The sequence below is a fragment of the Lissotriton helveticus genome, chromosome 3_2 (assembly GCF_964261635.1).
Source record: "Lissotriton helveticus chromosome 3_2, aLisHel1.1, whole genome shotgun sequence".
Classification (NCBI taxonomy): domain Eukaryota; kingdom Metazoa; phylum Chordata; class Amphibia; order Caudata; family Salamandridae; genus Lissotriton; species Lissotriton helveticus.
Window position 1 is genome coordinate 153,559,132 of NC_136062.1, and position 15,776 is coordinate 153,574,907.

Below are 15,776 nucleotides of genomic sequence, written 5' to 3' on the forward strand. Positions count from 1 at the left end.
ACCAGTACACGGTCTGGTGGCTCCGCAGGGCCCCTGTATGGGGACAGGTCCGCCTCCTCCACGAGTGATCTCACAGTGATACTGCAGGTCATCCAGACTTCACAGGAGGCTGTCGAGACCTAGATCGGAGATATTTCGAGTTTTGAGACACGGACTTGGCATTCACGGAGAATACGTACTCCGGTTTGGGGGAGACCAGTATTGGTGGTATAGGGTTATATATTTATTTATTTTATTTATTTATTTATTTATTTATTTAATTTATATGGCGCGTTATAACCACAGGGGTCTCTAAGCGCTGTCTGTCCAGATTTACGTGATAAGATGTTACATTCACTTGAAACCAGCTGCGCACCTAAGATCTGCTACATGCTTGTGTAAACAATACAGTTTTTAGTTTTTTCCTGAAGGAAAGTAGGTTACTTTCCTTCCTGAGCTCTGGGTCCAGTTTGTTCCAAAAAGCTGGGAGCGTGTTGGAAAACGCACGGCCCCCCACCGTGGTCAATTTGAAGCGGGATTGGGACAGAAGAGTGGCGTCCGACGAACGCAAAGTCCTACCCGGTGTGTAGGGGGATAATCGGGATTTCAGGTATTTTGGTGCTTTGCCATACCGAGCCTTGTGAGCGATACACAGTCCTTTGAAGACTATTCTCTGACGAATTGGAAGCCAGTGCAGCTCCTGCATCAGGGGAGAGGCATGAGTTGTCCTGGGTTTTTTGAATATCAGCCTAGCAGCATCATTCATCACTCCCTGTAGTTTGTCCAGCAGCCGCTGTGGCAGACCTAAATATAGGGAGTTCCCGTAGTCCAGCCTTGCCAAAATTGTGGCTGAAACCACGTGTCTCAAAGTAGGGAATGAGAGAAGGGCAGAGATCTTCCTTAGTTGTCTTAGGAGGCCTATGCAGGTGCCTACTACGGTGGTAACTTGTTTTTCCATGGACAATTTATTATCCACGTATAGGCCTAAGCTTTTAACCGCAACTGCCGGTTTTGGTGGTGCGCCCAGCTCTTTAGGCCAAAATTTCTCGCTCCAAGGGTTACCCGAGGTGGAGATGGGCAACACTTCCGTCTTATCCGGATTGACTTTCAGAGAGTTCTCGGACATCCAGTTGACTGTGGTTTTCAGTATATCCTGTAGCCTAGTGGATGCTCCCGGACCATCATCCAACCGGATGATTATCTGGGTGTCATCGGCATAGTTATACACTAGGCAGTCCATCCTATTCAGGAGGGCAATCAGTGGCTGCAGGTAGATGTTGAAGAGTAGGGGTGACAAGGCAGAGCCCTGTGGGACCCCACAGGTGATCGGGGCCGGGGTGGAAAGTAGGTCACCCAACTGCACTCGTTGTGTCCTACCCTGCAAGAATGATGTAAGCCATGCATGTGCTGTGCCCATGACGCCAAAGGATCTCAACCGCGACAGAAGCTGTTTGTGACACACAGTAACAAACGCCGCGGAGAGATCCAATAGTATCAGGGCGCTCTGTTTTTTTACATCAGCCCGTGTTCTTAACTCATCTAGAATGGATAACATAACTAGTTCCGTGCTATGATTAGCACGGAACCCTGCCTGATTGGTCTCCAGCAGGTTGTTGTTCTCTAGATGGTCCGATAGTAGAGCTAACACATGCTGCTCAGCCACTTTAGCCAAAAAAGGCAACTGAGAGATGGGCCGGAAATTTTTCAGACATTTTGTGTCTGCACCCGGTTTCTTCAGTAAGGGGATCAGGCGAGCCTCCTTAAGAGCTAGAGGGATCTGTCCTGTGCGAAGAGAGGTGTTCAATAAATGCAGGACCTCTTCCTCTATTCCTGGCATTGCCACCTTGAAAATGTCTGGAGGGCAAGGGTCCACCAAGGAACCCGATTTAACTCGGCCTATGATTTTAAATAATTCCTGTTTGGAAATAGGGGAGAACTCAGCTAATGGTGGGATGTTTAACGGGGCAGTAAGGTCCGGTAGGCAAGGACATTCGAGGGGTGCAGTTTCCGCAATTTCGTCCAAGATGTCGGATATCTTTTTTACGAAAAAGTCTTGAAACCTCTGGCAGTCCTCTTGAGTGAACTCGGGCCTTTGCTCTTTGTTCACCCTGAGCTCCGCCAGGACCCGGAAGATTTCTTTTTGCGGATTTCTTGCAGCAGCTATTCTTTCCTCGAAGAAGACAGCCTTTCTAGATTGTATGGCTAGTTTATACTGGGCTAAGAATGAGACATATTCTTGTTTGGAGATGGCGTCATATTTTTTACGCCAAGCCCGTTCTTTCTTCCTCACCCCACGTTTCATCTCCCTTAGGGAGTCATTATACCAAGGCGCCCCAGCTCCTCTCGCCACCTTCTTCATCCTGCGAAGAGGTGCCACCGCATCAATGGCACTCCCCAGTTTATGCTGGAGGTGTCCACATAGAGCATCAACGTTGACATCCTGCTCTTTTACTGAAGGGTGGTGTTCTAAGAGGTGAACCAATTTTTCCCCATCAAGATTTCTCCATTTGCGGGCCGTTATCCAGCCCTCCCCAGGTTTAGACAGGGGGCCCCTCAGTATGAGTCTACCCTTTATTAGAGAGTGGTCAGACCAGGCACAGGGGAGAATTTCCGTGGTGCCCTGGACTGGCATGGTGGTCCAGACTAGGTCGAGCACATGACCTTTCTCATGTGTCGGTCCCATGACCTGTTGAGTGAGACCCAAGGAGGAAACCGCCTCCTCGATCTGTAATGCTTGTCCTTCTTTGGGGGATTTTTCCCAATGATAGTTAAAGTCCCCTAGGATCACCATTTTATCATATCTTGTACACAGGTCCTGGACCAATCTCAAGAAGAGAGTGGGAAAATCCGGCGACGCCCAGGGTGGCCGATATACCACCAAGAACACCACACAGACCGCTCCCCTCCTGAGCTTGACCCCCATAACTTCTGCTCCTCCAAGGGTTTCAGAGAGGAACCTATCGGCACGGAGGCAAGACTGATATAGAAGGGCTACTCCTCCTCCTCTCTTGGCTCCCACCCTATTAAAATGAATAGCCAAATAGTTATCTGGGAGAGCCGCCACCAAGTCCGGCGCTGAGCAATCCTCCAACCATGTTTCAGTGAGTGCGAGGACGTCTAACTCCCCGCCTTCCAGAAGTGTGAAAACCTCCAACCTATGGCTCTGCAAAGAGCGGGTGTTCAATAAACCGTAGCTCAGGGTATGTATATTGGAAGGGCGCTGTCGCCCACTAATACTCCTAGGTGAGATCAGCAGGCCCTCGCAACCCAGCCGATGTAACGTATCCGGCTCCAGATGGGATTTACCTAGGTTAAGCTTCAGTAAGTCGCCCCTTGAGTAAACCACATTCTGGCCAGGGGTTCTGGCCCCAGGCCCCGGATGGTCACGGATGGGCAAAGATGGGCTCACCTCTGGCTCACCTCCGGCGCAACTACGGCGCGCCCGCTGCGCGTAACCGCTGCGCGTCTGCTCCATGTGAGCTTTAAATAGGAGGCTGCTGATGGTCCTAGTACAACCACTAGACCGTCAGCACTCCAAGATGGCCCCCGGAAGTGAGGGTGAAAGGGCTCCCTCTGTACCGCGTTAGACACTCCCTCCACAACAAACAGCACAAGCTGCGGTGGACCGGGGAGGTAAGCGGTGGTATCTAGACAGGAAGGCTGACTTTACTAATGTGCCCACAAAGTTAAAAATTATACCGTGCAAATAGTGATCATTCACAACAGTAAAGCGGCGATTTTAAAAATTTATATTTGCAAGTGTAAATCAATAGCATGCAAGCATGACCCAGCAGCGCGTCTGCAAGCAGCGTTTCAGCGTCTCAGCGTCAGTAAATACTAGATTTCCCACGGCCAATGTATTTATGCACAGCTCTGAGATCGATTTATGGTTTTCACAGCCTACATGCCGAGGAATTGTGGTTCAGTCTCTCACTGATACTGAAACCATATCACGGTGTGGTTTTCACTTCTGGATCGTGTCGACTTTTGTCCGATGACGCTCATTTGCGCTAGTTACTCCTCCTACATACGGCGCGTCTTTTTATTCTAAAAATTCTGACCTATTGACAAGGTGGAAGTTTCTACTCACAAACTAAGCTTGGTTGTCTTACGGGTCACCAGATTTTTCTCTAGCCCTGAAGAAGTTCATATGAGAACGAAACGCGTTGGCTGATGCCTTTTTTAAAAGATTGAAAATAATAAAGGACTCTTCAAAAACACGACAGTTTATTTGGACTGCTGATTTTGGTGCACCATCCTTTGTTTTACAGATTTTGGTATCTGTCTTGACAGTGGAGCTTTTTGTGGCCAGCTCCGGATGTTGTTGTGCACAATATTGAACTAATTATCCGACATTGAAATCTGAGTGTGAAACCGAGGTCAGCCACAGTTGCTTTGCTAACCTAGATCGGAGAAGGTAGGATGGACGTTGTGCTGCTGTGCCAAGATCTCCGCAGCGCCACAGCACGAATCACTGAAGCTGAATCCCACATTTCCTCAGCCAAAGACAACATCTCAGTACTTAAAAGCCATTTCTCCACCTTGCCCACTCGAACGGCAGAACTTCCCAGGCGCAACAACAATGCAGAGAACTGCTCTCAGCACAACAATGTCTATCTGATTGGTGTCTCAGAGCAAGTGGAGGGGCTGACAACCAGCGAATGGTGGATTACGTGGAGCACTGGATCAAGTCCTGGATGTCAGCCGATCGTTTGTCCTCCGGGTTTGCCATTGAAAGTGTTCCGGGCCCTGACCCCCACGCCGCCGCTGGGAACTTCACACCTGGCAATAATAGCTTGCATTCTTAACTACCAGGACAGAGACGCAATTCTCAATGAGGCTCGGCAGCACACTGACCTCTGGTGCTGAGACGCCAAAGTCCTTCTTTTGCCGGACTTCACCCGCAAGGTCCAGCAACGTAGACGCTCCTACGCAGAAGTGATACAAAAGCTGCGGGCAGTGGGGCTTCAGTACTGCTTGCCATTCCCCGAATGGCTCTGTGTCATCCACCTCAATAAGTCCTACTTCTTAGAGATTCCAGACACCGTCTGCCAGTGGCTGACGGAAGATCGCCCACTCAGTGGACCCTTCTTCGCCCCCTCACAGCCCCAGAGGGCACTTTTGATAACCTGTAGTCGCAGACACTGCCAAAGCCATGTTGATGCAGCACCCGGTCACGGAAGGGCCGTAGAACTGGCCACTCGCTCTCGCCCACGGAGTATCCCCAGATAGCAGTTACAGTCACTATCCAGACTGGCTTCGAGCCCCAGCTCTGAGGCGGAAGGATGTGAGGGAGGGAGTAAAGACCAAATCGCTGCACTCCCTAATGCAGTCACTCTTCACGCATACACTGACTTGTCCCACAGTCATCATCCATTGACTGCGCACTATTCTCGCTGCTCTGCAATAAGCTTGGCTCTACTAATTGCACTACTCCTGGTTCACGCTACTTTTTTGTCCAACTACTTAATACTTTACCTTCTGGGCTTACTTTATACTCAGGCCTCATACCTTTCCTCAGCGATATCGTCCTGAGGTTCTGTTGCTGCAAGAGACTGATTTACTTGGGGAGCGCCGCCCCTTCCTAGAACGTAAAGGTTACGATAGAATCTTCCACAATGGGTACTCTCGGGGATGGAGGGGGCTGGTGGAGTCGCTATCTTCGTGCGCTGCTCTTTTCTCCCGGTAGTTACGTGGGTGACGCTCGATCCGCATGGATGTTTTGTTGCCCTGAAGGGTACATTGGAGGGACAGGCTTTCTCACTGATTTGTGTTTGTACTCCCCACTCTTTGGCCTCTGGGCTCGGGGACCTCTTGCACCTTCTTTCGGGCTTTCCACAGGGGCTCACAATAATAGGGGGCAATTTCAACGTGGTGCCAGACCCTGACTTGGATAGCATCAGAACCTCCTCGGGGTCCAGACGAGCTAGCGCCCGTCATCTCACTGACTGAACCAAGACCCTGGGGTCTCTATGATGTGTGGAGACCCTGGCATCCCTGGCAGCGGTAGTTCACGCACACATCAGCGGCTCACCACTCCCAGATATATCTTGGCCTACAACCCTCCCTTGATTGTCATTTATTGACTCAGATCTTGCCCAGTGGAATCTCAGACCATTCACCTTTGCTTCTCCATCTTGGGCACCCACCTCTGGGGTTTAAACGCCTGTTTCCTCCAGGACAAGAAATGTGTCCACTTCCTTGGGTCTGAACTCAAGTATTATTTCCGTAATAATGAGGGTTCGGTTACACACACGGGCACCCTATGGGCTGCAAGTTAGGCAACTCTGCAAGGCCCAAGAGTGTGACGGTTCCGCTCTTATCACTCGATTGGAGTCCCAGACACTTCGTCTGGAGTAACAGTTGAAATCTGCTCCTCAGGCACATGTCACTCAACAGTTAGGTCCCACCTGCAAGGGCATTCAGCTGCATTCTATTGCGGCAGGAAGGCACCTCTGGCGGACCACGACGATTCGAATTTAGGGCTGGGGGGCCAAAAACTGGAAATTGCTCTACTGATTGGTCTTAAGTCAACAGGTCAACCGTATTGCCCCTGAGGTCTTGGATGGTGCTGGCCTTTCCCAGCAGACCCTTGTTGAGATAGCCCACTATTATCACACATTGTATGCCCAACCAGCGGACAGGAACACAACTGTGTGTAGATCGTTCCTTGACTCGAGCTCCCTTATCAGGCTGCCAGCATCAGATGCTCATCTGTTAGGCGAACCCCTTGTGGCAAAGGAAATTGGAGAGGCATTATCTGGTATGACAACGTGTAAAACCCCAGGCCCGGATGGGTTTCCTATGCAATATCATGCTGTGTTCCGGGAGACCCTCATCCCTTACCTTCTGTCGTTGGACAAGGAGGTTTGCCACACTGGGTTTATCAAGTTTGTAGCTGGCTTCGGCCACCATAGTAGTAATACCTAAGATGCAACCTCCATCCATGTTGCTTCCAGCCTATCGGCCAATATCACTCCTTAACTTCGAGGTAAAACAATTTGACACCATATTAGCCAACAGGCTCAAAAGCATCCTACATGAGTTGGTGCAAACAGACCAATGCAGCTTTATGCCATCACGAAGCACAAGACATTGTATCTGTCTGCTCCACGTGGCCCTGGCCCACCGCCATCGGTTGCCATCAAATCTAGCCCTACTTCTTATCTACTTTAAGAAGGCTTTCAATTCTGTGTACTCGGACTACCTCCAGTGGGTGCTGACTCATGCAGGCCTCGGTCCAAAGTTCTAGAGGATGGTCCTAGTCTCTACTCCAACCTCACTGCTCGGTTCAGGGTCAACGGGTTGCTCTCCGACGCCAATGCCATAGAGCGAGGGACTCCGCAGGGTTGCCCCCTATCTTCCCTCCTCTTTGCCTTGGCGATAGAGCCCCTAGCCTAACTGATCTGTCCAGACCCCCAATACGTTGACTGGGCCTGGAGCAGGGAGCATGAAGACCGTTATTGCACTAAACGCAGACGATATACTGCTCTATCATGCGCGCCTGGCTGTAAGTGGACCGCTGCTGGAACGCTTTAAAAGAACATCCTGCCTATGGATGAACCCTTCTAAGTCAATACTGGTACCCTTGGCGTTGTCCAGAGACTGCTTTGACTGGCAGACGACCATCCCTCTCCGCCGCCTCAGTTTAAATCACTTGGGCATATGAGTCGCTCGACACCCAGAGCTCACTTGGGCCCTCAACCTCCAACCCCCTGGTTCAAAAAGCGAAGTATGACCTTGTTAAGTGGCCGGCCCTCACCTTCAACGTCCCGGAATGTATTGCCCTCTTTAAGATATTGATCCTCCCGTGTTTTCTCTCTTTAAGAACCTACTACTCTCCTCAAACGGGTTTCTCTGCTCTAGACAACACCATCAAGACATTCCTGTGGCGAGGTTCCAGGGCACGTACAGCCTTTACGGACTGTCAGCGGGGGCCCTATGATGGTGGCTTGGAGATGACCAATCTCCACCTCTAATATTTATCTTCCCACCTCCTTGTTCTCCATGATTGACTCAATGGGGGATGGTCTGATACCGCCTACTGCTTAGAACTCTCATTGATGGGTTTCCCTCAGCTACAGGCTAAGCTCTATGGGTCTCCGATTTCTCTTTCCCTGCCCCTGGTAAATCAGGTGGTGTTCCTTGCATGACCGACTACGATCGGGCATGCACGATGGGAAGCGAGGCTCACGCAACAGACACCGCTGTGGCACGGCACCTGGTTTAACGAAGTAGCCTCGCCCCACGGCTTCCATTCTTGGGGTCTTATTAGTATCACCCTACTTGGAGATGTATGGTCTGGACACATGTACTTCTTCCAAGACCTTGGACAAACTACAACGTTTCACATAGCCTGTTTTACAGATATCTCCAACTCAGACACGCTCACCAAGCGCATTCCCTGCCCACCGATACAATCCCTTGGAAGCCAAGCTACTCATGGCAGCCTAGGCTGCGGCGGAATATCCCAGATCTACTGCACACTTGTTATCAATTCCCCTGGTGTACTTGACCACTTTAGAACCCGTTGAGAGAGCTGGGTGGGACCTGTCGAGGACGAAGACTGGCTTGACGCCCTGATGCCCCCTGCAAACCTACCACCTCTTCCAGATTGCGACTTGTTCAATCCCATTATCTTTACTTTACATATCTCTCCCAATTCGCTTAAGCCGAGCGGGCTTACACCTTACACGTACATGCCCTCAATTCGGAATCGACCCAGCAGATTTCTACCACATGGTATGGTCGTGTGCAGTGATATTGTCGGTGGTGCTGGGATGGGTAGCTCCCCTCTCCTCCCCAGTTGATTCTCTTGCGGGTGTTCGAGGGATCTGGGCCTATGAGGGCAGAAAGGACGTGTCCTGGGCACAACACTCCTGGTGGCGCAGCGGAGCATATCAGTGTAATGATAGTCCCCATGGGTCTCCTACCCTGTCGAAGTGGAGAAGGGAGATGACTGGTGAGCGCAGCAAGAGCGAGTGGCTTTTGAAGCCCGGACTGTCCCCAGAAACATGAATGGGTGTGGGGAAAGTGGCTGGGTCAGTTTGCCTAATTGCCCATGAATCTGTACTTGTGGTCATTCTTCATGTGTATTCCGATATTCTTACGAGAAGTTCCGCCCTGCGTGGCATATATAACATTCTGCTATGTGTGTGCCATGTGTTCACCTTGGCCAGCTTTGCTGTACGGAAGTTTAATAAAGGTTTTTCTTTAAAAAAAGGTGCACATTAGCAGCTAAAAAGTTCCCAAGTTAACGATTGCACCACCTGTTGTTCTACGCTCGGTGTTTGAAGGCTTAAAAAAGGGAAAGAGAAAAGAAACTGACGTCAGAGCGCTGGGGTGGAGCCTATAAGCGCCTCTGCACTGTTATATCCAGGTAGTAGGCTAGCACTACTGTTGAAAGGGAACTGCAGTTACAGTATTCATAAGAAAGTGTGTTACCAAAGGTAAGTAACTTGTTCTCCATAGTGCAATTCCATATACTTTGACTATATCACAAGTCTTTGAAATGTGTTGTGTAAATGCAAAAAATATTCCTTTTTTTTCAGGAACTTCTAAATGCCCAGAAAACCAGTGTTCCAGGAGACTTGATCACTGTGCCCGGAGCTAATGAAAAAATATCCTTTTGGGTTTGGCTAGAGACTCATTTATCTATGGTGCATTTGCTTATATGACCTATGCAGAGTGGGCAAAAAGGCATCCAGTGTACGCTGTTGGTTGGATTTTGCAAGCTCCTTCATATGTTGATCAGCCTTCATTAATAAGTCATTGATAACATATTTATAACATGGAGTTTTATTGCACATTGGCATATGACTATTGCATGGGTTCAATAACCTGGTGAGTTCTTGTGGAATGGGGCGGCTTAGGACAACTCCTGGTGGCCGACCGCACTGGGAGCAGCACAACCCCCACCGGCCACGCACGCAACCTAGGTTTCATCCTCTACTCAACACTCTCCATGACCAAGTTAGTCAACGCCTTCTCGTCCTCTTACTTCTACACCCTCAGCATGCTCTGAAAGATCTACAGGTAGATCCCCACAGAAACAAGAAAAACGGTCGTCCAGGCCCTCGTCAGCAGCAGGTTAGACTACGGAAACGCCCTCTACGCAGGAATCTCAGCCAAACTCCTGAAACACCTACAACACATACAGAACGCTTCTGCAGGCTTGATCCTCGACATCCCTCGAGCTAGCCACATCACACCCCACCTGAGAGACCTGCACTGGCTTCCTTTCAACAAGAGGATCACCTTTAAGCTCCTCACAAACGCACACAAAGCACTCCACAACACCGGACCGGCATACCTCAAAAGACGACTCACCTTCTACAGCCCGAACCTACAGCTCCGCTCCGCAGACCTCTCCACCGTCCCCTGCATTCGAATGCCTCCACTAAAGTGTGTTCAGAAAATGCTTGTTGCATATTGTCCATTCTCCTACATTTTCATCTGGTAGCTATGAGAACATATTGTGAGCACTCAGGATAAGAGATTAAGCCTGGAATTAGGGGACTGGGTTTGGCTGAACTCCTCGGTTGTTATAAAATCTAAAACCACTCCTAATTGCAGCTCCACAATAACTACATTAGAATAACAAACAGTGTTATAATACTTGTAGTACCTGCTGCCACTATATTTTGACTTTAAAGTACTGCATATAACATCGCTATATAAAAATTAAAAAATAAATACATAATATTGCTTAGCTTGGTGAAACTCACTTTATCCTGCAGGTATTCAAACCTGTGATGTAAAAGTCACAGCTATTTCAGTACCAGGCACATAAACCCATTGACGCAACTTAGAGGTGTATGATTTAAAAATCAGGAATTTAAATTATGAGAATAGTTTTACATTGCATAATGTTACAATTCTAAAACAAAAAGAACATATCAATAATCTGAAGTAGTAAATAGGATTTTCTTTGTGACGTTTTACATTTTTCTAAATTTTAGAGAACGCAGAATGTGGTATGCCTTGAATGTCAACATTCATCTTCCATTTTGCGGTCTACCTTGCCCTGTAATCTTGCTGTTACGTGGGATGCACTATTGTAGATAGTTTGCTTTAGTTCCCTCTTTGGGTTTAGCTTGACAGCGCAGCGGTATCCTGAGCTTGTGTGATCAACAGAAAAAGAGCAATAAGAAGTGCAACTAAGACGGGTTTTTGACTCTGCCATCATGTCCATCTTCCTTCTATATAATTTGTGCAGAAATTGTACACTTCTGCACAAATTGAGCACTTCCGCAGAAAGGGTGCTCATAATGAGCTTTGTTATGTTCCCAGGTTAGGCTCATGTAGCGAAGCTGCTTATTTCTTACATTGTCCTATTTTTCACAAAAACATTTCTGGGGTGAACCTTTGCACACATTAGCATGCACAACACTGTTGGATTAGTTTCGCACAACATTATCACGATGCCTCAAACATCATGTACAAGGCCTATTTGTGCACTATGTACAAATGTCATTCTATCTTCATCCATGGGGCGACAGAGCTTTCTACATATCCATAACATCTCTAATCTACAACGTACATCGCAAGGTTGCTTTCTATTATAAATATTGAGCAGCCAGTTAGATTAGCAAAGGAGGCACTACAGCGGACACCCAGGTTCTCTGCATGCTGAGACTTCACCAGGCTGCGGGCTGACATTTACATGAGGGGGTGTCCAGTATTTTACCAAGATGGACTCTTGCATTCTCTCCCACCAGGTAACGTGGTTGTATCGTCCCTTGGGGGGGTTTCTTGGCTTTACACCTACACGGCCTCTGGTTACACTTAGAGTGGGGTTTCGCATAGGATGGAGTACTCTACATTACTGTCTTGTTTATATGCCTGCATATATACACTGTTTCAGCACCATGGTAGATCAGTATCTACTATTCATGCTCTTGGTGATGGTAATCACTTTCATCTGCTTTGGTCTATAGAATATCGCAGCACATGTATTCTAAACAAGAATAACATTGGGTCTATAAATATATTGAAAACGTCCCACTGTGTATTCTGTATACTACTCAGAGCACAAGTAAGTACGAGTAACTCAGCAAAAGTTTTTGATCTGTTTCCACGATCCCTGACGGGTCAGGGTTGTCGTGTTCAGTGGTTGCCAGAAAATATTTGCTCCCTTGTAAGGTTAGGGGGCTTTATTGTGGCACTGTGAGTTAGCTGGTCTCAAGGCCAACATATCCTACTGGGGTGCCCGGAATCAGTCTAGGCACCTCACCCAAAGTTTGTTGATTCTGCGTATTAGTAGGAACTACACAACATGGCGCCACCAACGTTGGTTGAGTTCTTACTCAACAGTCTAAGTAGTTCAGTTGTTCAGTTGTGCTTTTCTCAGAGAATCCTACTCACCTCCAAATACAGAGACGTCCTTTTTGGGAAGGAAAATACACCACAGCTGTGTAGGTATATCCTATGTATTGGCTGTTGGTTATTCAACCTTGTTGGATAACGTTTTCCCACATTGTGCCAACCCTATCTCCATAAATTCATTTAATAAACTATCTTTTCTCTTCATACAATGTCCATAAACGGAGAAGCAAAAGAGGACATTGGAGAACAAGCAGTTAGACTAAATATTACAGAAAATTGCAGACATGCAGTTACTATGAAATGATTACATTACAGTCTCCCAGCAACGGATGGGGCCATAACACGACCTTCGTAGGCACACGAAGCATTCAGAACAGAGGTATTCTACTCCTGGGTTAAGTTCTTGGCTGTGGATGCACATACACAATTGTTTACCACTTACATTGATAAAACACTAGAGGAATACTTTGCATATGTCGATATAGAAATTTCGTTAACTTACAAAGAACACATAAATTGGTTTCAAGGCGCCCTCCACTATGCCGTAGAAAATGTGAGACTCTGTCCACTCAGTAAAGGAGCGACCTGGCAGGTCCTAGCTGCTTATATGCCACATCCTAATGTTGCTAATTTATATGCAGCGGAAATAATGCTATACGAAGATCTAGTAAATGTTTACAGAAACCTAACACAGTACATTATGCGAACACCCAGTTTAACCCTACGCAGATGGCTCAGGTTGCACAACCACAATTGGCTGCTATGGTGATCAGCCCTCAAATGCTGAAAGTCACTTGGGAAAGGTTCCCACTAGTCTGGAGCAAATTCATTTCTGCATAGTACAGAAAACAAGTCAGCTTGAAGCAGTTTTTCCTCATTCCTGACCGCAGGACAAACACAGAATGTTAACAATTTGCTTGCCAATAGGGATGGCTCCCCTGATGGAAGATTGTGACCCTCGGGGCACAGTCTTCACTGCAGTTAACACCAGAACTCATGGTACCCCTTAAATAGCAGTTTTGCCGGATGTACTTAAACAAGTACAGAATGAGTACGGGGCAGGATCTGCCTTTGACTTGGGGATGAAACTGTTGGGCAACTTTGCCACAGAATCAACCACTATGTTAAATGACATAAAAGCAGAAGCAGCATCAGTAGCTATGCACCAATGCCTGAGGGTATTTACTCCCGCGCAGTAGGATCGAAATTACCTAAACCTATCAAGAAACTTATGCTACACTCGCAATATAAAACTTTAAAATAAATAAATAAATAGAGATAATTTGGGAACCAGACCTGGGAACAATAGGTTAAGAGTAATAACTCGAAGCAAGTACCTTATTTTTCGAAGAAGAAATGGGACAATAAACAAGAAAATAATAAACAAAGTAAGACAAAATAACGGAGTGGGTCTCCTCAGCAAGAATCCACTGATAAAAATGCAATTTAAGAAACCATGATAATATTAGAAAGCCTGACAGGTATCAGGATACTGATGCACATTCCTCTTGTTCCTTTCAGGATTAATCCAATACGCTTTCTGAGAGAGGTCAGAGCGCAGAGCAGGAGAGCACGTGAAGCCGAAAGGGGAAACGCATCGCACTTCAGACTACATCCTTAAAGAGGACAAACCAAAGACTCAAAAACTTCAATTCAAAAAGAAGAAAGTAGCAGGGATTAAAATAAGACATGCCCAGATTACTGAGGACTCTGCTTCTGAACGGGGATTGGGCAGTGGCAATACTGGGCATCGCAGCAGAAGTTCCAGTAGCTTGCCAAAACCTGATGGATTATCTGGTGGTAGTAGCGCTGAATAGCATATCACAGTGGAAATACCTTATACAAGAATAAGTGTCCCACATCGTTTATAGGCAATAACACTCCAAATAGAGGGGGAGATATCCAGGAACATCAAGGCTCTCATTTGGGAGAACCTAACTTGCAGTTACAATGTTCTTTTTTGGCTGAAAAGGATTTGCCAGCTTAGTTCGTAATGGATAGCCCACTGGAAGAAACAGTAATTTTACCCACTTTCCTGACCTTTTCCAGAATCATTTAAACATTCATACACCAAGGGGTGGAGAAAACGCAGTACAAAATGCACTTAGTGCAGCACTAATGAATAACATTGTGTGGAAGAAGTAGATAAACAACACTAGATATCACAAATGGATTCTTCTGCCAGAGTATAGCGAATGGGAGCAGATATTTGACCGCATTTTCATCGCTAGATTCACAGCATCAATTTTCTCATTTTTCTTTAGGGTATAAGAAGAGCCTGGGCTGTCTTCAGCCAGGGTAACGGAGTAGATGATATTTATCTGACAGACGATAAATTAATGGAACATTTCGCTAGAGTGAACCACGTAATTATTTGATTATCTCACTTGGCTACAAATTTAATTTTAAAAAAATCCAAAATTGCACAGCTCAATGTCGTGTCTCTGGGATATGAGCAGTCAAAGTAAAGGCAAAAGCCTGTGAGCACGTTTTATTTTAAAAATACGCACTGGTCCAACCGCCAACAACTTTGAAAAGACTACAATCCATTTTAGGATTTAAAAATTTTGGCAGAACATACATTTTAAATTACTCTGAAAGAGTAAAATCGTTCTACCACTTGATCAAACCCGATTTTTCAATCAAACATTGGACACAGGAGCATGACACAGGAGCACACTAACATTTTATGTTCTGTTCAAACTGATAGTCACTAGACCCACCAGGTACACCTATATCACTTTCAGTGAAGGTGATACGGTACCTGTAGCATACAAATCACATTTGTACACAAATGCTGAAATGCGTTTTGCACCCACTTAGAAAATACTCACAGCGGTACAGACTGCTGTAGTGAGAGTGAGTTCTGGCTCAGGGTACGCATCATTGTCGTTTCCCCAGTACCGACCCTAGAGGCTGTTACTAAGGCAAGCGTTCCAAATGCCAAAGTATCCAAGATGTATTCAATGGGCTAACTCTCTCACTGCAGCCGATATAGACAACAGATTAGATTCTACATTACAAACGCAAGCATTCCTGCAGAACGAACAAGAATGTCCTCTGCCGAATGAAATAATGCCTTTAGATCAATATGAATGTCATTTATACCAATGGATCTGCTCAGCCTGCCATAGGGACACAACACTGATATTCTGCGGCATGCGCAATCATAAAGGGGCGCATGCATGACGGAAAGTTCCATCCTGAAAAAACACACACTCCAGCGGACTGTACAGCACAGTACTAAAAGTGGTGATGCTTGCACTACAAAGTACGGATACTGAATTCCCCACACTTATAGTGTGTGATTCATACTACTGTGTCCAATCCTATAAAGAATATCTTCACTATCGGGACCAGAATGGATTTCGAGTTTCAAAGGGTGACACAGTCTGGCACAAGCTGCTTTGGGAACAAGTGGCAAAGCTGAAAGAATGATTGCCACTGGCTCATGTTATCCATATATTTAG

At 46.8% G+C, this 15,776-nt stretch overlaps 1 protein-coding gene across 1 annotated transcript in view; it reads left to right on the forward strand.

The window, feature by feature from the left end:
- KTI12 (KTI12 chromatin associated homolog) overlaps nucleotides 1-15,776 on the forward strand; it is a 568,623-nt gene that overhangs the window by 541,412 nt on the left and 11,435 nt on the right. Inside the window, exon 8 of the mRNA XM_078684944.1 lies at nucleotides 9,531-9,599. Within this exon, the coding sequence (XP_078541070.1) occupies nucleotides 9,531-9,599 (69 nt within the window). The remainder of the gene's footprint in view (nucleotides 1-9,530; nucleotides 9,600-15,776) is intronic.